The sequence below is a fragment of the Glycine max genome, chromosome 17 (assembly GCF_000004515.6).
Source record: "Glycine max cultivar Williams 82 chromosome 17, Glycine_max_v4.0, whole genome shotgun sequence".
Taxonomy (NCBI): Eukaryota; Viridiplantae; Streptophyta; class Magnoliopsida; order Fabales; family Fabaceae; genus Glycine; species Glycine max.
In genome coordinates, this window is record NC_038253.2 from 40440426 (window position 1) to 40462332 (window position 21907).

The window sequence follows — 21907 nt, forward strand, 5'->3', positions numbered from 1 at the left end:
ACTGTTGGAGCCGGAACCCACGTTAACAAATGGCCAATTAAGTGGGTATAAATGGGATATAACTCATGTTATAAGGCAATTTTATAGAATTGAGTCGAGTACATAATTCATTTTTTAAGATGATATAAGAATTTATCTTAATAATTTTTGTTGAATGAATGAGGTCATCGACTTTAAGTAATTGTTGAATGACTTGCAAATGTTTAATCCCATGACTAAAATATATATAAATAGAGGATAACTTTCATTATATAAATTAATTTTGTAAGATTAAATCATGTGTTTCTAGGAAAAACTTCTATGCATAAAAGTTAGTAAGTTACTATTTTTTCATTTTTTATTTAAAGTTATAAACTTATCAAAGTTTTATTTTTCCTGAATTAGTATCCAGACGTCAAAAGATTGTAGCCTTCTAACAAATATTTTGACTTTTGAGTAACGTATTGGTGCACTTTCTTTTAACACATTATGTGTGTTTGTATAAATTAGCCTATTATCTGTTTAAAATAATTTACAATCCAAATCTTGTTATAAGAACTTTTATAAAAAAAAATATTACATCCTAAAAACTAGTCAATCCAAACATGCAATTAGATTATTTTTCTTCAAGCCTACATTTATTCATTTTTATCACATAAGTAGCACTTGATTCTATTTAGATGCAAATATTCATACTTGAATGTAAGCAAAAACAATTCTGATTGTTTATCCAATGCATACTTGAAATAAAAGAGAAGGGAGAGGAAAGGGAGTATTTTGCACTGGCAAAAGTGGCGATGTAATAATAGTTGTGTTTGCATGGGGAAATCTAGGGTGAACCACCACCAATCAAGTGGTGTGCCGGTGGAGAAGTTTGTAAATATGCTGCTGAAGTTTGTTGAAAGTGGTATATGGGTGGGTAAGCTTGTTATCAGTCGTTGGATATATAATATTTAAATATGGACGGTAGTTAGATTAAATTGTGAATTAATGGTGACATAATTTTAATGTTTATTTTTTAACCTTTTTTACTTTGTGATTAATAAGTGTTTAAAATCGTACTAAAAATGATAGATCTGGCTACAAATTAACAGATCTGACCACACCCTCGTATACGAAATCGCCGCCCCCAATGCTTCTTAAACCGACACAAATACAACTCCAAAAGAAAAACATGAAGACAACTTCTTAATTTTTTGTATTTTTTTAATTTTGATCTTCCTTTCATAGTAAACCAATGTGGACACTTTTGCGGGAGCACAAACAACATTTTACTTATATTTACAATGGGCCAAATGGTAACTTCAATTTCCAAAATTAAAATTAATAAAACAAAATATTTTTTAATATAAACAAAACACTTTTTCAACTTTTTTTCTACTTCACCATGGTGGACCATTTAAATGCTTCTTAACCGTAGAAGCGCCCGTGTTTGCATATCACATAATGTTTTTTCTTTTTTCTTTTTCCCCAACAACATTGCTGAATGTTGAAAACAATACGATGCAATATTAGAGGGATATTCGACAAGGCCCACGAACAAAAATATCACATAGTCTTTACACACTTAGGCCCACGTTAACATGCAACAAATATTATACTTCTTTTATCTTATATATGTTTTTCTGAGTTTTTTAGTTTATATCAAAATATTTGTTATTTTAGAAAATTAAGTAAATACTAATCCCTTTAAAAAATTAAACATTAATTAGTTTTCAATAATACATTTATTTATTAGTTTCTCACTTAAAAACTTAAATGAATTTATAATTATATTTTAACTCTTTTATTAAGGATATTTTTGTCAAAAAAAATTAGTTATATATCATAAATTGTGCAATTAATAATTTTATTAAAAATATAAATGGAAAAAGGTATAAATAATAGATCATATTATTCTCATACAATAAAGTTGAAAGCAAATGATGCAATTAAATTTAATGTCCTGGGCCAAAATAAAAGAGAAAAAGAAAATCCAATGTCCTTGGTTACCAAGGTTGTCATTGAATTGACTTTTGAACTTTATTGACAGAGAAAAGAAAAGATTACAATTCTATTAAATAAGAACTATTCCATTTATACTTTCAACATAAATATTGAAACACAAACAATGGAGCACTTTAATAATAATAATAATAATAATTAACTAAACATCAATAACTTTACTAAGAAAGAAAAACGCGATTACAACATCATTACATTATCAAACACCGTTACAGAATAGCGTTTGGTGAACAACCAGAGATAAAAAAAAAACACGTTTTAGCCTGATTTGTTCTCTTTAGTTCTATCCATTTTAGTTCCAGCGATTATTTCTTTTATGGCGAGTTCTGAGTCATAAATCATAATGTTTTATGTAAAAATTGTTAACCAAATACCAAACCATGATATTAGATACAGTCATACAGAGACTTTCTGTCTTCAGACATGTCATAAAAACAAGGTAGGTCACAATATATAAGCTGACAAACAAATGGCTCTGAGGATTATAAGGTAAGAAAATTTTGATACGGAGCACGTGTCCACTGTCCACTTGAGGTAAACCATTCTGGAAAAGTTAAAATAATATATATAGGCAACTAATGACAACTATATCATATAAATGTTTAATGATCCTAATGTCATATGTGAGTAAGGTTCGAATAATTCTGGAAAAGTTGCTGATGTTTTCTTCCATTGCCAACTCTACAATAACTTTCTCAAAAATTTTCCTATGATATCAAATTACTTGACCAGATATAGCTGGGTCTGTACCCCATTATGGTTTGAAAATATTTGACTTTGGAAAATAACAATTCTTAACAACCTTATCCATGAAGGATTTCCCGTTTCTGTTGAGTTGCCACCATTGTTTGGCTAATAGTACTTCTTTAAAAGCCTTGAAAAATTTGAAGCCTATTCTCCATATTCTTTTTGGCATAACTAGCTAGCTTTTCCCACTTCATCCAATGCAATTTCCGTTTTTTTCGCATCACCGCTCCAATAAAATTTAATGATCATTCCTACAATTTTGGAACAAATATGATTTGGAATAAGAAACAAACATTGCTAAAATTGAAAAAGATTTGAATGAATTGAATAAAAAGGGATGAGTAGAGATGTCAAAATGGGCCTAAACTCTATAATCAATTCGGCCTAGGCTCAAAAAGAGAAAAATTTTGTCTTTAGTTTTAAGACTTGATCTGATCCATTCGAATTGAACTCGTGATGGGTCAGATTAATCCACTTAACCCACCTAAAAAATAACTTATTAGTATTTTGTAATATTTTTTGAAGACTTTAAAGTATTTTATTTATTTAATTAGGAATAGAGTAAAACTGACCTAAAATACATTTTTAGTATTTTGTAATATTATTCAACAATATTTTATTTAGTGTTTTATTCAAGATTATTTTTAAAATTTTTGTTATTATAGTTCTAGAGTTCTAATGTGTGATAATATGTCTTGTTGTGGTATGTGGATAGTGAAAAATATAATTTAACTAATATTTTTTAATTTATTCAAATTTATTTTTCTAAAAAATTGATTTTTTCTTGAATTTTCTTTTTTCAAAAAAATAAATATTTTTATTTTATTTTAGGTGGATGGTGGGCCAACCCATTTAATCCACAAACAGTGGTGGATAGGCTGGGCCACTTTTTTTTGGAATCAACTTCAATTGGATTGAGTTGGATTGACTTGTTTAAGAGGTAGGTTGAGTTGGATCAGGTCCAACGAGTCGAGCTAACCCATTTTGACAACTCTAGAGATGAGGGGGGAATGTCTTTGGAAGATGTGGAAGTAAGGAAAGGGCTACAAGAAGATTTTTGGAGGAATGTTATGCTCAATGAATCTTTGCTCAAACAAAAATCAAGATTCAAGTGGCTCAAGGATGGTGATTGTCACTCAAAGTTCCATCACATTGTGGTGAATTGGAGGAGGAGAAGAAACATCATTAAAGGGGTATAGGTGAATGGCTCATGGAAGGAAGAACCTTTAGAGGTTAAGAAGGATGCGTGAAAATTTTTCAAAGATAGATTTGGAGAGGAGGATTGGGAGAGACCTCCTTTGGATGAAGTCAACTTTAAGAAGATTTCTAGTGAGGACAATGGCATGCTAATAAGTAGGTTTGGGGATGAGGAAATTAAAGAGGCCATTTGGGATTGCGGAAACTCAAAAAGTCTGGGATCGGATGACGTTAATTTTAAATTTATTAAGGAATTTTGGCACATCTTAAAGGGTGACATTATTAAATTCCTTGATGATTTTCATGGTTCCAGTAATTTTACTACAGGTACAAATGCTACTTTTGTTTGGATGGAGTCAACTTTAAGAAGATTTCTAGTAAGGACAATGGCATGCTAATAAGTAGGTTTGAGGAAGAGGAAATTAATGATGTCATTTGGGATTATGGGAGCTCAAAAAGTTCGGGACTAGACGACTTTAATTTTAAATTTATTAAGGAATTCTGGCACATCTTAAAGGGTGACATTATTAAATTCCTTGATGACTTTCATGTTTCTAGTAATTTTACTAGAGGTACAAATGCTTCTTCCATTACTCTTATTTCCAAAATAAATGAGCCACAAGGGTGGGGGGATTATAGACCTATTTCTTTGGTAGGTTGTATGTATAAGGTGGTGACTAAAGTTTTGGCAAAAAGGCTACAAAAGGTATTACATGGGATGATTGATGAGAGACAATGTGTATTCTTAGGGGGAGAAATATTTTACAGTGTCTTGTTGCTAATCAGGTGGTGGATGAAACTAGAAGGAAAAAGAAAAAGTGCATGATTCTTAAAGTTGACTATGAAAAGATGTATGATTCAATATGTTGGAAATTCCTTTTCTACATGATGAGAAGATTATGCTTTGATAAGATTTGGATTGGTTGAATGTATGGTTGCCTTTCCACTTCCTCAGTCTTTATTCTTGTTAATGGAAGTCCCTTAAGAGAATTCAAGCTCCAAAGAGACCTAAGACAAGATAACCCACTAGCACCTTTTCTTTTCACTATGGTGGTAGAGGGGTTGAGTGGAATGACGAGGGAGGCATGTCATAAAAATCTTTTATGAATGGTAAAGGGTGGGAGTTGGAGTAGAGGTGAGCTTGTTGCAATATACTAATGACACCTTTTTGTTGGTAAGATGACTTCACAAAACATGGTGGTCATGAAGAGCATTTTAAGAAGTTTTGAACTTGTATTTAGGTTGAAGGTGGATTTTCATAAAAGTAGATTTGGAGGGTTTGGGGTGGAGAGAGAAGTGGTGGAGAGATTCGTAAAATACTTAAATTGTAGAGTATTATCTTTTTCCTTTGTGTATTTGGAAATTCCCATTGGAGTGAATCCTACAAGGTTGGAGACATGGGAATCTATAATTGCTAAATTCAAGAAGAATCTCACCTCTTGGAAGCAAAAACATTTCTCCTTTGCCGAAAGAATTTGCCTAATCAATTCGGTACTTTACATTTCATGTAGGTTGGTGAGAAAGGGAGAGAGAAAATTTCTTGGATAAATTGGAAGAAAATATGTTCACTAAAGAATCATGGAGGGTTAGGAGTTATAGATATATCCATGTTTAATGTTGCATTGCTTGCAAAGTGGAGATGGCATCTTTTCCATAATAGGGGGGAGTTGTGAGAAAGGGTTCTTGAATCAAAGTATTCGGGGTGGAGAGGTATAGGGGAGAGGGTGAGCAAACCTAATGAATTTTATTCTCTACTAGAATTGCCTACCATTAATTCAGCCGGGGAGGACCACTGGTTATGGTTGGAAGATGAGTCAACTTTATTTACGGTCAAATCAGTGTATTTGGCCATGTATAATTTGAGAATTGGTTCTTGTGAGATGGATGTTTTCAAAAAGTTTGGCAAATCCATATATTCCACCAAAGGTGTTATTCTTGTTGTGGAGAATATTTTTAGATAGAATCCCAACAAATGTGAATTTACTAAAAAGGAAAATACAACTACAAGACCATGTGTAGCTATGCATTTTCTGTGTGTAGTGACAACAATAATAATGAAGATGTCAGCAGCAACAATGGTAATAGAGATATCAATACTGGTTATGGTGGCGGTGGTAGTGACAATGGTGGTGATAATGACGGTGGTAACAATAGTGATAATTAGGAATGACAATGGGTGGGGTTGGGCATGGATAAGAGCTACCTGATAGTTGGAGAAAACTCGTGTCCAGTTATCCGCCCATTATCCATTTGGTATTCGTTTGAAAAATATCTGTAGATTTTTTTCTATACTTGTGGGTATCCATGGATACTTCAAATTTTTAAAAAATAAATATTTTAAAAAAAGGTGATTTTCAACTTCAAGTAAAACTAGTGAATTAAAAATCAAGAGTAACAAAGAAACATCAATATAACAAAATTGAACATAAAATAAGTATTTCTTAAGCATAAATAAACATAAATTCAAAGTACAAATAAAATTACAATATCTCAACCATAAGTTCAAATTAATTGAAAATACATAATATATATATATATATATATATATATATATATATATATAGTGGCGGAGCCAGAAAAATTATAAAGCCTGGGCAAAAATTTAAAGATAGCAAATTCACATTGTATATAATATGTAAATAGTAATCAATCAAAATAAAAGAGACTCGTCATTTTGTCAACAAAAATATAGTTTAAAATAAAAGAGATAAACATAATCTTACAATAGCGGGTTAAATAAAATTACGAGGCAAGTGTCCTTTCCGAGACTTCTTTGCGGTAAATGTTCGAATAATATCAATATCATAAGTGACTTGAATATCTCCCGCTCGGTGTAACATACCATCAAGTCATTGAACCACACATCGTTGATCTTATTGCGCAATTTAGACTTGATAATCTTCATTGCTGAAAAAGCTCTTTCAACGGATGCTGTCGACACCGGCAATATCAAAGCTAGCTCAATAAGTTTATAAACCAATGGAAATACCAAATGTTTCTCAGTTTGAACCATCTTCATAGCCAAACTTTGAACATCTTCACAAGTGGAAAAAGAAGCATTTCTTCTCACTTGAAGCACATAAGTTTCAAGTTGATCCCTAATTGTTCCTCGGTCATCATCAGAAAAGTCTGCATGATAAATATCAGCAAGACGAGCAAGCTTATCAACATCAAACTTGGAGAAAGAGTTCTTGGGGTCAAGACATGAGAAGCAATCAAGTATAATGTTACTTCCTTCACTAAAGCGGTGATCCATCTCCACACATATTTTATCAATAGCAACATAAAAAATCTCTGCACGGTAATGATGAAGATTAGTGATAGTCCTCCCTTCTGCTCTTGAACGACCCCGAACTGGTATTTCGTCATCCATATTTGGTACCAGAATACTTTTAGCAACACAAAATCCTTGGACATCGGCAAAAAAATTATTCCAGCCACTCTCTCTCATTGTGCCCAACCGAGCTTTGACAACATCAACTAATTCCATGGCATTCACAATATTAAGATCTTTTCTTTGCAATATATTTGAAAGCTCGTTTGTTTCCTATGACCTGGATCACGCACAATCTCATTTGGGTTAAACTCATTAACCACATTAGGTGGCGGTTCTAATTCGACTTCTTGTTGTACAACATTCACATTCTCAATACTTGCTCTATCAACCAAAAATCTGCTCATCTCTGAAATTAAATGATCTTAAGTTAATACTCAATTAACAATTAAAATCATAAGAATCAAAATTTAAATAAGAATAGTTTTTCAAAATAAAAGTAATCTCTTATGATTTATAAAGAGTAGGAACAAGCATTATATTATATTCAATTAAACACCATTATAGAAACTAATAAAATTAGATAACCAAAAGAAACCTTTATTGTAGATAATTTATCTATCAATAAACAAATTTACAAGTGGTATGATTCCACTGTAAAAGATCTTTTTACTGCTATTATAAATAATACTATATGCTTATAATATTACTAGATACACACTTTAGTTTGACTTATCAATAAAACTTTTATAGCCAATGAATCTTGCTGTGTAGTAGCTTAATCTGACACTTAGCAGCACACAAAATGACAAAATATATTATAAAGTAAATATTTTTTATAATGAAATTTATTGAGGTTATCAGTATGATACAATATTATAATTTCACCATATGAGATTTTAGATAAACTTGAAAAATATGGGACCCATTTTCACAATGTTAGTACTTCTATATAACATAAAATATTTAACCTTTCAAAGACAAACCCAAATTTTTCTTCTTCTCTGTGTCTGCTACTACTAGGCGGTGCAAATAAACCCAAATTTTTCTTCTTCTTCTTCTCTGCTACCTTTGTGTTAATTGTTTCAATTTAAAACCACAATCAATTGAAAGGTTAAATATTTGGGTTTGTCTTTGAAAGACAAACCCAAATCAGTTTAGATCGTCCTTTTCATGTGGCAAAATTTTGCATTTAATTCAGACATTCATTCATTTTTCCGTGTGCTCCGAATCTTTTGTTTCCCCATCACAATCACCTGCATTCCCCACATTTGTTAATATTTCAATTTCAATTAGGGTGCATAAGATATAGGTTATAGATCCTAATAAAACTAGAATAATAAAAATTGTGTTTTTGTCTTTAAATTAACATCACATTCTATGATTCTAGTATTTACCTTCCTTCTGACTTCTGAGTTTCTGACCTTCTCTCCAATGGCATCACCGATACCAACTTGGGCCACTAACAAGATCAAAAGTAACCTTACAGTGGGCCCATTAGGTAGGCCCAACCCATACACCACAGCCCAACTCGTTCGTAATTCCCCTCTCCACTCCCAATTTTATTTATTGACGTACGAATGCCTCAATCTCAATCTCAATCTCATCAGTTAACTTTTCCTAATACACAAACCCCGTTCCTCCGTTCACGCACTACCTCAGTCTTCTCTTCTCTTTTACTAAAAGAACCAACAATCTCTAGAACCCTCTCAGCCAAAAAAAACAATGCAGACCCACCAGAACCCTCCCACACTGGATTCCGACCCGCAGCTCCCGCAGATCAAAATCCACCACCCCTCCTCCCCGCGCCATCACCACCCCTCCTCCGCCGCCACCCCCACCCCCACCGCCGGCGCACGCCGCAAAATCGGCGTGGCCGTCGACCTCTCCGACGAGAGCGCCTACGCGGTCCGCTGGGCCGTGCAGCACTACATCCGCCCCGGGGACGCCATGATCCTGCTCCACCGCCTCCACGTCAGCCCTACCAACGTCCTCTTCGGCGCCGACTGGGGCTCGATCGACCTCTCCATCAACACTGACCCCAACTCCGACGAAGACGCCGTCAGCGCCGTCAACAGTAACGACCACAGTCACTCTTACATAAAATTAAAAGGGTTATGCCAGAGCCTGGGCAATTGCCCAGGGTAGCCGGGCCTTGAAACCGCCAATGTATATATATATATATATATATATATATATATATATATATATATGTATGTATATAAATAAAATGATACTTTTATAGCATCACAGGTAGCGGGTATCCATGGATACAAATACTATGATACTCGTACCTTACCCATTAACGAGTGAGTAAAAAAATACATGTACCCATGGATAACGAATACCCATTTAAAGTATCTATCGATATCCATGACCGATTTTATCTGCGCGAATATCTGGGGGTATCAATTTTTTGCCATCCCTAATGGTGGTGGCACTAATGGTGTTAATATCGATAACAATGATAATAGTGGTAGTGGTGCTCATAGTTGTGGTGGTGGCAATCAGTTATTGCGATGACAACGATAGTAATAATGATAGTAATGGTAGCGATGACAATGACAATGAAAGAAGTGGTTGCGGTGACAATGAAGGAAGTGGTACTAGTAGTGGTGACAATGATAAGGATAATAAGTAATAACAGTTAAAAATATCATTGTCAAATATGAAAAATATATGTTTTTTTAAACTAAATTTCCTAAACTTTTTTTCTTGATTTTGAAGAGTGTAAAAATATTTTAAAAATAATTTAAAAATCATTTCAACTTTATTTTTGTCAAAGATATTTGTTTTTATAAATTGCATTTGAAATTCAAGAACTCGTAACCACTCCAAATGAATCCTTAATAAGTATAAATTACTAGTTCATCTATTTTTATTTTCATCTTCTAGCTGACTTTTCAGGTAATTTTTTTTAAATATAACTTTCATTTCATCTCTATTATGTATTAAAAATATTTTCATTATTAATTACTAAATTAATTAATTTTTTAATAAATAGAAATTAGTCAATTATATGTTATAATTAAGAGAAATAGTATAGCTGCAGTTAACTTAGGTAGAGAAATTGTTCTTTACGTCATGGGAAACATGAATAAAAACTACTACAATCAAGGGTGTTTATTACCAATGACATGCTCTGTTTTCAGGTTTTGGGGGAGTTCCGCGAACGATTCGCCAACAACAGCAGCATTGCACCATAATAATGATGAGTGTTCTTCTTCTACAAGCAAGAGCAATGCGGTTGGTGGATCGATCAAAGGGTGTCATTTTCTTGTCAAGACTTTTGTACTGCACTTTACTTCATTGAAATAAACAAATATTTTTTAATTAATTAATAAATAAATTTAAATATTAACAGTAGTATTTTTTTGAGCAACTAATTATTTTGACTCTTTAATTTCTTAGTATTAAGATTCAACAAGACATTTGTGAATCAATATTCTTAAAATATTCTTTTAAGTAATTAAAAGATGTTTGTCGGATTGTGATATCAATTATTATGTATTGAAGGTTCACATGAGTTAAGTTATATTTTAGTGATTAGCGTTTGATCTAACAATTAAGATCAGAGTATAACTTTTGGTGATAAGTGTTTGATCAGACAAATTTTTTTTTTATTAAAAATCTCATGAAAATCAATTGAAAATCACAGGACAACATATATTTATGTATTTCAATAAAAAAAACATTATTTTTTTACTTTCTAAACCAATGACTTTTTTTAGAACAATGGTTAATATTTATTATATTTAGAATAACAAAATATTTTCATAGTATGTTTAGAGAGAGAAAAGATTAAAAAAAATGAACACCACAAATGATGTAATATGAAAATAAACAAATAATTATAAATTTAAATAATTTTTAATTACAAGAAAATCAATAATAAAATTATAATATAAATATTTATACTACGAAATAATTTCAATTTATTACACTTTAGTCATTTTTGTTATTTTTATAAATTTAGATTTCTATTGTTTTTTTTTTTTTCAAATTCAGCTGCTCATTATATTTAATTGTATAATTCTCATTTATTTATTATTTTGACACACAACATTTAATAGAAATGTTGATATGTAAATGTGATAAAGTATGACATGAATATAAATATATTAATGTGGCAACACAAAAGAATGTGAGTCAGAATTTTAAAGTGTATGAAAAAGAGTAATGCAAGGGAAGCGCTGGTAGAACAGGATGGGGATCTGGAAGTAGGCAATTTGGCTCTGTCTCTCTGATTTTTTCATATATAAAATAAAACTACTCTTCACTATGTATTGAGTATTGACCAATGACACTGCACATCTTCCCTGTGCTGCGCCGCTTCTGATTTCTCCCCCAATTTCAGATTCATTCGTTATTACTATTCCTGTTCCATTCATTCATTTCAATAACACATACCTTCCAATTCCCCAACCCACTCACAACAACAACAACACAGAACCAAAAAATAAAAAAGAAATAACTTTTCCGATTCAAATATCCGAACCCTGACAATCTCCCTCTGCAAGGTCAGTTTTTTTTTTTTTTTTTTTAAAGTCCACCAAACTATTCATATTCATATTCTTATCTATCTATGCATACGTGTGTTCTGTTCTCTTGCGTGTTTATTATGGCTATGTCTATGTCTTCTTAGTCGAATCTAAATTCCGTGTTTCGTTCTTTCTTTCTTTCTTTCTTTCTTTCTTTCTTTGAGGATTTTAAACCGTGCTTGCTTTGTATTGAATTCAACGACGAGGGCGTTGGAATTTTCGGTATTAGCGGAGCGTTTTTAGAATTTTCGAATTTTCGAATATTCGACATGATATGCTTTCTTTATCACGTTATAACTTTTCATATATATACTCTCTGCATACAAGGTTTTAGATTCCAAACGTACTTATTCATTCGCCAATAACTTCTGGTTGATACATGGGAGGTTATTATTCTTTAATAGGAAATGGGGTTGTTGTGGTCTTAATCCAAAGAATTCGCTATGCTAAGATAGGTTTCAATTTGCCATCTCTGGTTGAACATTAGATTGGATGTAAGACAAGATTGAAAGATGGTTTTGGAGAATTTTATATGGAGTGCACAGTGTTAGAGGCATGACTATAATTCTATAAAGGGGCATCTTATGTTGCTAGCAGAAATGTCTTGAAAGTTTCAACTATCCCCTGTTATTTCAGAGGTGTTTCTCTTACCTCGACAATTTCTGCATTATTTTTGCCGTTTTATTTTTTTCTGCTCTCAACCAATGTATCCATGGTTCATCCAAGTGGTGATTTTGTTGTAGTCCCTAATACTTCGGGAAATTACGGACGAATGCGGCTTGTGTGGCCACAATTACCGTTGCAAATTGTCTAAAAACTTAGATGTTGCGGCTGAAATTGTGATCCAGACCTTTTTTAAAACCTTGGTAATACCATTTAGTTATAAAAAAATGTTTTCTGTCTTTGCCTTATTTTCCTTTTTGGTTTTAAAAATTGTATAAAAGATAAAAATCAGTGAAAACCGAAAATAAAACAGAACATAATAAAACGTTATTTTTATTATTTTCTTATAGAAACTTTTAAAATATAAACAAATTGGTATTTTTGTAATTATAAGTGAACAAAAAAATGAAAACAAATATTTGGCAGAAATATATACCTCTCCTTCTTAATCATTAATCAAAGTTGCCATCTAGTCACTTGATGCATTACGGTGTGCTTGGAGATTTTACTGTGTCCATGGTTGATGAATTGGCATTTCATCTTCGATGGCAAGGTACTAGGCTAGTAAATTGGAATTTATTATTTTCAAGTTTTTAGGCAACTGTACAGTCCATTATTTAGCAATTAAAAGGAATAGGTACTTGCTGTCTTTCTCCTCTGCTACTTTGGAGTGTCTGCTGAATGGAATACTGAACTTACATCTTTGGAAAATCATTTTTCTCAACCCATGTGTAACTTTAATACAGCAATTGAAATTTGAAACTTCTCACACTGTTATAAATCTATGCCTACTAAATATAACAGAAATATGCTGCTAGTTTGAGAGTAACCAAGGCTGCAAGAGCATGTTAGCCAATTTGAAGGTCACTTTAAAAATAGGAACCAACTTGAAACCTTTCCCCCTTTCTTCCAGACATCAAAAACCATGTAATTGGGTTCACTGAGTTTTAAAATTGGATTTCCTCTTTTCTTTTTGCTATTTCAGTGAATATAGGATTGCCCAATTCGTATAGCTGAGAATTTATAACCAAGTGACTGTTCTTATATTTCTGTTTTCTGGATCTGGGTGGAACTTGTTGCAAATACTAAATGCTTTACTTCCCAATTAGCTTATTCACAGTTGGTTCTATTAAAAGACATAGGTAAGAGAACATTTAGTATACCCAATGAAAAATTTAGTTACTTGAAAAATAAGTATTAAATGTTTTTTTGTATTAATATATATGGATTCTTGACATTGTTATCAATATACTTGTCCAGAAATGGGGATTATCAAATAACACTTAAGTACATTATTGCAGAATAGAGGTTTTTGAACAGGTTCTTGAAGAAGATGGAAGTTTGTGAGCCAGTCAAATCTGAAAATAGATTAAAGCACCGCCCCTTGACCCCTATTAGGTTCTTAAGGGGTCTGATAGGTTTAGTGGTGTTTCTTTCTACAGCTCTTATGTGTTTAGTCTATTTTGTGCCAGTAGCAGTTGTAGGATTGCGGCTTTTCAGCATACGTTGTAGTAGGAAGACAGTGTCATTCATCTTTGGACTTTGGCTGTCTCTGTGGCCCTCTCTATTTGAAAAGATTAACAAAACTAAAGTTGTGTTTTCTGGGGATGGTGTTCCTATGAAGGAACGTGTTTTACTTATTGCTAATCACAGAACTGAGGTTGATTGGATGTACTTGTGGGATCTCGCACTTCGAAAGGGGAGACTGGGATGCATAAAATACATCCTTAAGAGCAGCTTGATGAAACTACCTATCTTTGGTTGGGGATTCCACATTCTGGAGTTCATTGCAGTTGAAAGGAAGTGGGAGATAGATGAGCAAATATTGCAACAAAAGCTTTCAACCTTAAAGGACCCTCAAGATCCCTTATGGCTAGCTCTTTTTCCCGAAGGAACCGATTATACGTACTACCTGATATCCCTCTTACCTTGGATCTAGTCTTTTATTTTCCAACTTCTTTTATCATCATTTGATAGCAACATTAACTCATTTTAGTTCCACAAATTTTTTATTTGACTTTTTGTCCGTGTGCATTTGATGTTGTGTTTTTGTCTAGCATGCTGAAATTTGGGGATCATATTATTATAGCATACAAGCACAAATGTATAATTCAATTGAGAAGTACATTTAACATATTGTTTGCTTTTATTATGTAGTGATCAGAAGAGTAAAAATAGTCAAAAATTTGCTGCTGAAGCTGGGCTCCCTGTGCTGACAAATGTATTACTACCAAAAACAAAGGGGTTTCATGCTTGCTTGGAAGCTCTGCGAGCCTCATTAGATGCAGGTTTCTATTACAATTTCTGCTCCTTTTTTTTTTATAATATACGATAGTCAATTCATAAAGACTGTGTTACCAAATGTTTATTTTTATCGGCAAATGTTAGTTTGATATTTTTAGCATTTTCTCCATCCTATGACTCTATCACTCTTCATTATGTTCATGTTTCAATTGTTCCATATCTCTAATGCTATTTCACAGATCCAAGCTGGCTTGTACTATGTGCTCAATGATTTTCTAATATGACAATTGCGGTCTATTTGCTCTTTGCACAATATTCTAACTATATGTGTGACATTTTCTATTCAATTCTTCTCTGCTAAAGTATGGTGAACATTGTCATTCAATCACATGCAGTATACGATGTGACAATTGCATACAAGAATCAGTGTCCTTCCTTTCTGGACAATGTTTTTGGTGTTGACCCTCCAGAAGTGCACCTGCACGTGCGGCGTATTCCTGTGGAGGAGATTCCAGCTTCCGAAACCAAAGCTGCTTCTTGGTTAATCGACACATTCCAGATAAAGGACCAATTGCTTTCAGATTTCAAGATTCAAGGCCATTTCCCTAACCAACTAAATGAAAATGAAATTTCTACATTTAAGAGCCTAGTCTCTTTTATGGTGATAGTTTCTTTTACTGCCATGTTTACTTATTTTACTTTTTTTTCTGTCATTTGGTTCAAACTGTATGTAGGTCTATCTTGTGCATATCTTTCTCTTGCAACCCGCTTCAATTTTCAATTGATGCCTTTAACTTACTATGTTCATGCACTCCATAAAAGCAAGAATCAAAAGAGTGAATAGTGTTCTCAATTTTAAATGTCAATGTATGATCTTGGTCTTGAACTTGATATTGAAGTGTGAATTATTTGTTGTTTTTTTCCCATAATTTTGTTCAGACAACACCAGGAAATCAAAGATGCCATTTACAACTGGTATTTTGTAGGAAAATCAGTATTTCAAATAATTATTTCCCAAAGACAATTTTTATTAACGACTAGTGACACAACAAATATGGCCAAGTAAAGGTACATCTACAGTCGTGGTATATATGGGTAAACCAACCTGCTTCTCTGAAGAAAAATAATTGAAAGATAAAAGATATGCTAGTCGTTTTTTAGTTTGTTTGGCGTATTTAGATATACAACTGTTAATTCAGTAAGTTTTTTATTCTCCTAATATATAGATATTTAATGGGCTTCTACCCAATACCTTATGGCCATTTTCACAAGACAATTATCATTGAAACCAAGGATCCGGTATTATTCAATAAGTTTAATATATAAAAACTTACATCATACATTTAATTATGAAACTTAAATACATTAAAAAGAACTTATAAAACTTTCTTAAATTCTAAAAGGAAAGTGTTTAATTTGGAACAAAGACCACCTTGCTAACCTTCTTTCCATGGCCATCATTTGTTTGTTCCCTTTCTTTGCCGACTTCAATTCTCAACTCCTTTTACGTCTTGTCTTTTTTGTAACAGTTCAGCTTGTTGAATATGTTACTATTAGAATGCCCGATAGTTATATTTCTATCTATTAAATAAATAATTATCCTACTTATGAATAATTTTCCGAGTCTTCATTAAATCCATATCCACCGTCATCCTTAACAAATAACATTTAAATTTTGTATCATCATACTTTTGATGTAAATGATAAAGTATTTATCTATTAATGACTATTATTCTCCGAAAAAAAATTGCAATGCCAATAACTATAAAATTAATAATATTATACTTTATTTTGTCAAAAATACATTTGAATTTTATTATTTATACTATTTTAAAATTTTATAAAATATAAAAATTTAAATGTACATTAATATAATAAAAAATGATAAATATATAAAGTAATTTAAAATTCAATTTGTGGTGTGTTCTTTGTTTAATTAAAATAATGTGTAATTTAACTTTATGTCCATTGTCTCTTATTAATTTTTATATGTAATTATATGTATTCACCTATTGTCAAGAGTTACATTATTTAAAAGGTTATGATATTTATTATTGTTTAAATGAGATATATAAAATTTACATTAAAAATTTAGTGAACAATGAAATGCTTAATACTCCAATTAACTATAATATTTAATATATTTCATTTTTCAATATCAATTTCAGTAAAAATAATTGATAATTGATGTTATTAATCTTAAGAAAAAAATACACACAATTTCTTAAAATATTATTTACAATGAACCATTTATAACAAACTATAACTTAGTAAAAGTTTCATTTTTCACTTATTTAAATCAAATTTTTTGCATATTCAGTTATACAAGTGGGTATAACATCTAGTAAGTTGTTCGAAAGCTAAAATAATGTCCACCATTATGCTACGAAAACTAGCATTAGGGAGCTGAAGACTGAGATATTTCTCCGTTGCCTCCATAACCAATGAGTAGGGATGTGCAAAAACTGAATAGGCAATATGCAAATTGCTCTGTGAACTGATTCAGAATTAAGCTGGTTTGAAAAAATTGGTTATAAGCTAAATTGGTTTTTAATCAGTTTTAAAATGATTCTAAGAGTCAGACTAATTTTAAACAAGCTTTCAAATTATTTTTTCAAATAAAAAAAATATCCAACTGAAAATCAGTTTGGTGAATTGAATCGATTTTATAGAAAAAATTTGATTCATAAAATTGATTTTATAAAATAATGTATTTCTTTTTTCTTGAAAGTTAAAATCAATTCAATTCAATTTAAGTTTGATTTAATCTCAACCCTATTTTTGCACACCTCGTGAAGAATATAATTATATAACCCAATTGGTGTCGATTGTTGAATAATGACTCTATAAATGTCATCATTTGTTTATAACTTTGAATTAATAAAAAAAACTAAATAATAGTAAAATGTAAAATAATATCCTAAGCATAATCTATATATATATATATATATATATATATATATATATATTTTATTATTTTTTTACTGTATAATCTTTCCATTTATGATTTTTGGTTTTCTTAATTCGATTTTTATGGTCTACACGCTACTTTTATGACTTTTTATTTTACTGATACACATTTTATGGTTTGCATTAGATCGAATCGATGCAGAAATATTTCTGGTGTGCTACCATATGAACTTCATCGTTATATTAATATTTATATCTTTTTTCTTGATGTGAAATTTAATACGATATTATTATGAATAAAAAGTATATCACTCTAATTAATATTAAATTGGTTAATAAATGATAATTATTAATTACCATCAAGTTCGTCTTTTGATGATTGATTGATGTCATTCAATAAACCTTTTTGATAGAAAAAAATGGAATTACTAACAAATGATTAAATGTGATAGCTAATAACACGTGAAGCAATCATAAGCTACTCAGTCACTCCATATAATTCAATTTGAATGTCATTAGAAGCACTTATTGGACGAAGCCACAACATTGAAATTTGAGGATTAATCTCAACTGAATTATGCAAAGCGAAAGCGACCTCGCGGGAGACAAAATAATCTGAAGGAAATAAAAATAAAATAAGATAAAATTATATATTTAATACTTTAACTTACAAAAACCCGCAAATAATTTATTTAAATGATACAAGTTTAATTCTCATAAACTAAGATTTGAGATTTGATCTTTCAGTATGAAAAAAGTCTGTGCTATGAGAGCTAACCTCGCCAGTTTTGAAGATGTTGTAACTTGAGCAGTATTATTTTTTATTATTGAAAATATTAAACATGCACTCTAGTATTAAACTTCTCTTCCATCTCACTTCTACCTTATTTTTCTACTTATTTTATATTATATCATTTGTTACATTTATCAATTTCTTCTTCCTATTCATACTATCAAAACTAGTTTTTTTTTTTTCAGTACCATTGCTCACAACTATTATATGTGTCATTTACCAAGGGTGGTAAATGCAAAGAACAAAGAGTAGTCTTGGTGAGTGGAGTAATGGAGTTGGCACGTCCCATATCAAGATGACCCACAATCTTAAATTTTGTCACGAAAAGATAGGGCCCAATTCTTAAATAACAATTACGTTCAATTACAAAACGGTTCCAATATAAATTCACTTGGCCACGTTTTTCATTCTCACACACTACTTCAACTCTACCTTCTCATTCGTCTTTCTTTCTTCTCTATCAAAATCATGGCTCTAATCCCAAACTCAAAAACCTCTGCACTCTTCCACCTGCTCCTCTTCTTATTAGGTAAACAAACGATCTCCTTGCTTCACATTCAAATCCCCCACTAACACACCCACTTGCATGTTAATACTTAATACCTTATATATGTATGGAGGATATGTGCTAATGTCTTCAATTATTGCTTGTGATTGCAATTGTGACTGCAATATTAAAGATTTACTTATGTGTTAGATTGTCTAGAATTGTATCAAATTGCATGTAGCCGTGTGAACTCAAGGTTTTTGTGACTATAATTGTGATTGTATCAACTATCAACCTACATTTATTTGTAATTTTCTGCTGCCATATCAAGAATCATGACAAAATAGTTACTGCAATGTATATGAAAAAAAAAATCTATTACACAAATTTTGAAACACTATTTTAAGATATTAATGCATGTTTAAAAAATATTTTTGAGACGAAAATAATTTTATCAAAAAATTATGACATTTATTTTTGCGTTCATTTTATTTTTACTCGTTAGATTTATATTAAAATATGTGCATAATATTTTTAACTTCAATCCAAACATCTACTTAATCTTTTGTTCCCATCCTAAAACTAGTATATGTTAGCTAGGGAGGTAAGTTTTTGGTTCTCCACCCAAATTAACGTTAATTTGTTAGGAGATTGAAGTCAATCTCAGATGGATTTTGATATCTCAAAAATAACATACCAAATAAAAAAAATCACAATTTAAAACCTTAATTTTAATTATAATCAGTAAAATTTTATTATGTGCTAATTGTGAAAGAATTTTTGGATTGCCTTTTCTATTTATTTTTTAATTTATGCATGAAAACATTTGCAGGCAATGTAGCATATGCCACAGTGTTTACCCTGGAGAATCATTGCAGTTACACAGTTTGGCCCGGCACACTTTCCGGCAACGGCGCTGCCCTTCTCGGCGAAGGCGGTTTCGCCCTGGCACCCGGTTCGGCGGTCCAGCTCACCGCGCCGGCTGGCTGGTCCGGCCGCTTCTGGGCCCGGACCGGGTGCAGCTTCGACGCCTCCGGAAGCGGAAAATGTGTCACCGGAGACTGCGGCAGCGGACTGAAGTGCAGCGGCGGAGGCGTTCCGCCGGCGACTCTGGCGGAATTCACCCTCGGAAGCGCCAGCAACGGCAACAAGGACTTCTACGACGTGAGCCTGGTGGACGGTTACAATGTGGGCATGGGTGTGCGGGCTACCGGCGGAACCGGTGACTGCCAGTACGCGGGGTGCGTGGCGGACGTGAACGGTGTTTGCCCGGCGGAGCTGCAGGTGAGAGACGGCAGCGGCGCGGTGGTGGCGTGCAAGAGTGCGTGCTTGGCGTTGAATACGGCGGAGTATTGCTGCACCGGCGACCACAACACGCCGCAGACATGTCCGCCGACGCATTATTCGGAGATATTCAAGAATGCGTGTCCCACAGCGTACAGTTACGCATACGATGATGCGTCGAGCACTTGCACGTGTTCTGGATCAGATTACCGTATCACATTTTGCTCCACGTGATCGTACTCTTAGTCATTGGAGATTTTCATACATTATACACTCCATTATGAATAAAAATCTTTGTTTTGTTTTTATTCTTTTCAATTTATAACACTGAAGAATTGAAAAATAGTTGATTTTTCTTCGATGGTACCATTGATTTTGCAAGTTCTGTGATGATTCAATATCTTTATTTCAAATCTGTTTAATTTGGTGTCGTTCATTTTAATTTAGTTAACTTTTCTAGTACTTTTGTTTTCAAGTTTAACGTGGAGAATTAAATTAAATTAATTGGAGCTGTAGAATGCAGATATTGTAGTCCAAACCAAATAAAAATAAAAGAAAAATCTATTATTCCAATTTGCTTGTCTATTCTTGAAAAACAATCCGTTTGAAATCACTTCTCTTAGCCAAGATGATTAAGGGGGACGTTTGTTTTATTTATTAAGTTTGGATATATTTTTTACTTGGAAAATCATAATTTCACTTCCAGTCAATATTTAATCTGGTGAATAAATATACATATCATCTTCTTATTATCACACTATTCTTAATGATCTATTCATGGATATATAACGTATATTTTGTTTGTCATTTATTAGTCTTAAAATAAAACTATTTGTATATATTATAAAAAAAATAACATCTTTAACGCAATAAAACAATATTTTAATAATTATAATATATATTCTAAGGAAAACATAACTTAAAGGCAAAGACAATTTTCACATTCACCATGTTGTTTAGTTCTACTATTAAACTTTAATACTCTTCCGTGAGATATAAATATTATCAATATTCTAAAGATATGGCCCAAAAGCCAAAGTACGGTTATTTATATATTTGTTTCATTGAATTATAGTGTTTGAATATCTAATGATATATCGTATTGGTTAAATTATTTACTATCTAATTCTAATGGTCTTAGTCTAACATTTTTTTATTTGATACCACACAATTAGATCATAATTTTATTAAATTAACTGAAATAAATCCCTTGACATCCAATCTAATAGTTGTTTTGCACGCAATTAATAATTGTTTTGCACGCAATTAGTTATTCATTAAATTTTCTTACTGTTGATATTTTTGGATAAAATTGAACAGGGCCTAAAGACAATCACAAAAAGAATCGCATACCAATATAAACAAAACACAAAAAATTAAAATGGTGAATTAAAGGACAAGACAGACATCAATATCACGTAATTATAAATTATATATACAGAAAAAAAAAATGAAGCTTACTTTTTTTCTTTCCCAGTTTTCTCAACAAGAGGCTCTCTTTGAAATCCAAATCTGAAATCTCCTCATCCCAATTTTCCTAGATAGTTTTGTATAAGAAAGCCCTAAATCTAAGATGTTATGCATGCCACCATTTTTTCCTTACAATAGACACCCCTGTAAAAAATTACAATCCAAGTCCAGTGACAGTGAATCTTCACATATGCTAGATTATAATCCTAACATACAGAATGCATGACATATTCTTTGTCTATTGTCTCCATCCTTTCTCATACTTCTTGGTTAAGATCTGGGAGTGTCAAGATATTTAGCCAAATAAGCAAATT

At 31.9% G+C, this 21907-nt stretch overlaps 3 protein-coding genes and 1 pseudogene across 4 annotated transcripts; 3 read left to right on the forward strand and 1 right to left on the reverse strand.

Annotated features, from left to right (window-relative positions):
* Window positions 1-6561: 6561 nt before the first annotated feature.
* Window positions 6562-7488, reverse strand: LOC102664569 (uncharacterized; annotated as a pseudogene).
* Window positions 7489-8786: 1298 nt separating this feature from the next.
* LOC100807281 (universal stress protein PHOS32) lies at window positions 8787-9591 on the forward strand. Its single transcript, XM_006601246.4, has one exon. It carries the CDS (start codon window positions 8927-8929, stop codon window positions 9347-9349), a length of 423 nt encoding a protein of 140 aa, XP_006601309.1. The 5' UTR covers window positions 8787-8926; the 3' UTR covers window positions 9350-9591.
* Window positions 9592-11345: 1754 nt separating this feature from the next.
* LOC100784146 (probable 1-acyl-sn-glycerol-3-phosphate acyltransferase 4) lies at window positions 11346-15509 on the forward strand. 2 transcript variants are annotated; one of them, XM_006601247.4, is made up of 4 exons: window positions 11346-11721; window positions 13707-14310; window positions 14563-14693; window positions 15045-15509. In XM_006601247.4, the coding sequence occupies exons 2-4, from the start codon at window positions 13739-13741 to the stop codon at window positions 15491-15493; spliced, it is 1152 nt and encodes a 383-aa protein (XP_006601310.1). In that variant the 5' UTR covers window positions 11346-11721; window positions 13707-13738; the 3' UTR covers window positions 15494-15509. The 2 variants fall into 2 exon arrangements, with proteins under 2 accessions (XP_006601310.1, XP_040867459.1); XM_041011525.1 differs by having other exon boundaries at window positions 11360-11721; window positions 14030-14310.
* A 3232-nt stretch (window positions 15510-18741) lies between these two features.
* On the forward strand, window positions 18742-20479 carry LOC100807814 (pathogenesis-related thaumatin-like protein 3.5). The gene is made up of 2 exons (XM_003549374.5): window positions 18742-18881; window positions 19672-20479. The coding sequence occupies exons 1-2, from the start codon at window positions 18821-18823 to the stop codon at window positions 20355-20357; spliced, it is 747 nt and encodes a 248-aa protein (XP_003549422.2). The 5' UTR covers window positions 18742-18820; the 3' UTR covers window positions 20358-20479.
* The last annotated feature ends 1428 nt before the right edge of the window (window positions 20480-21907 follow it).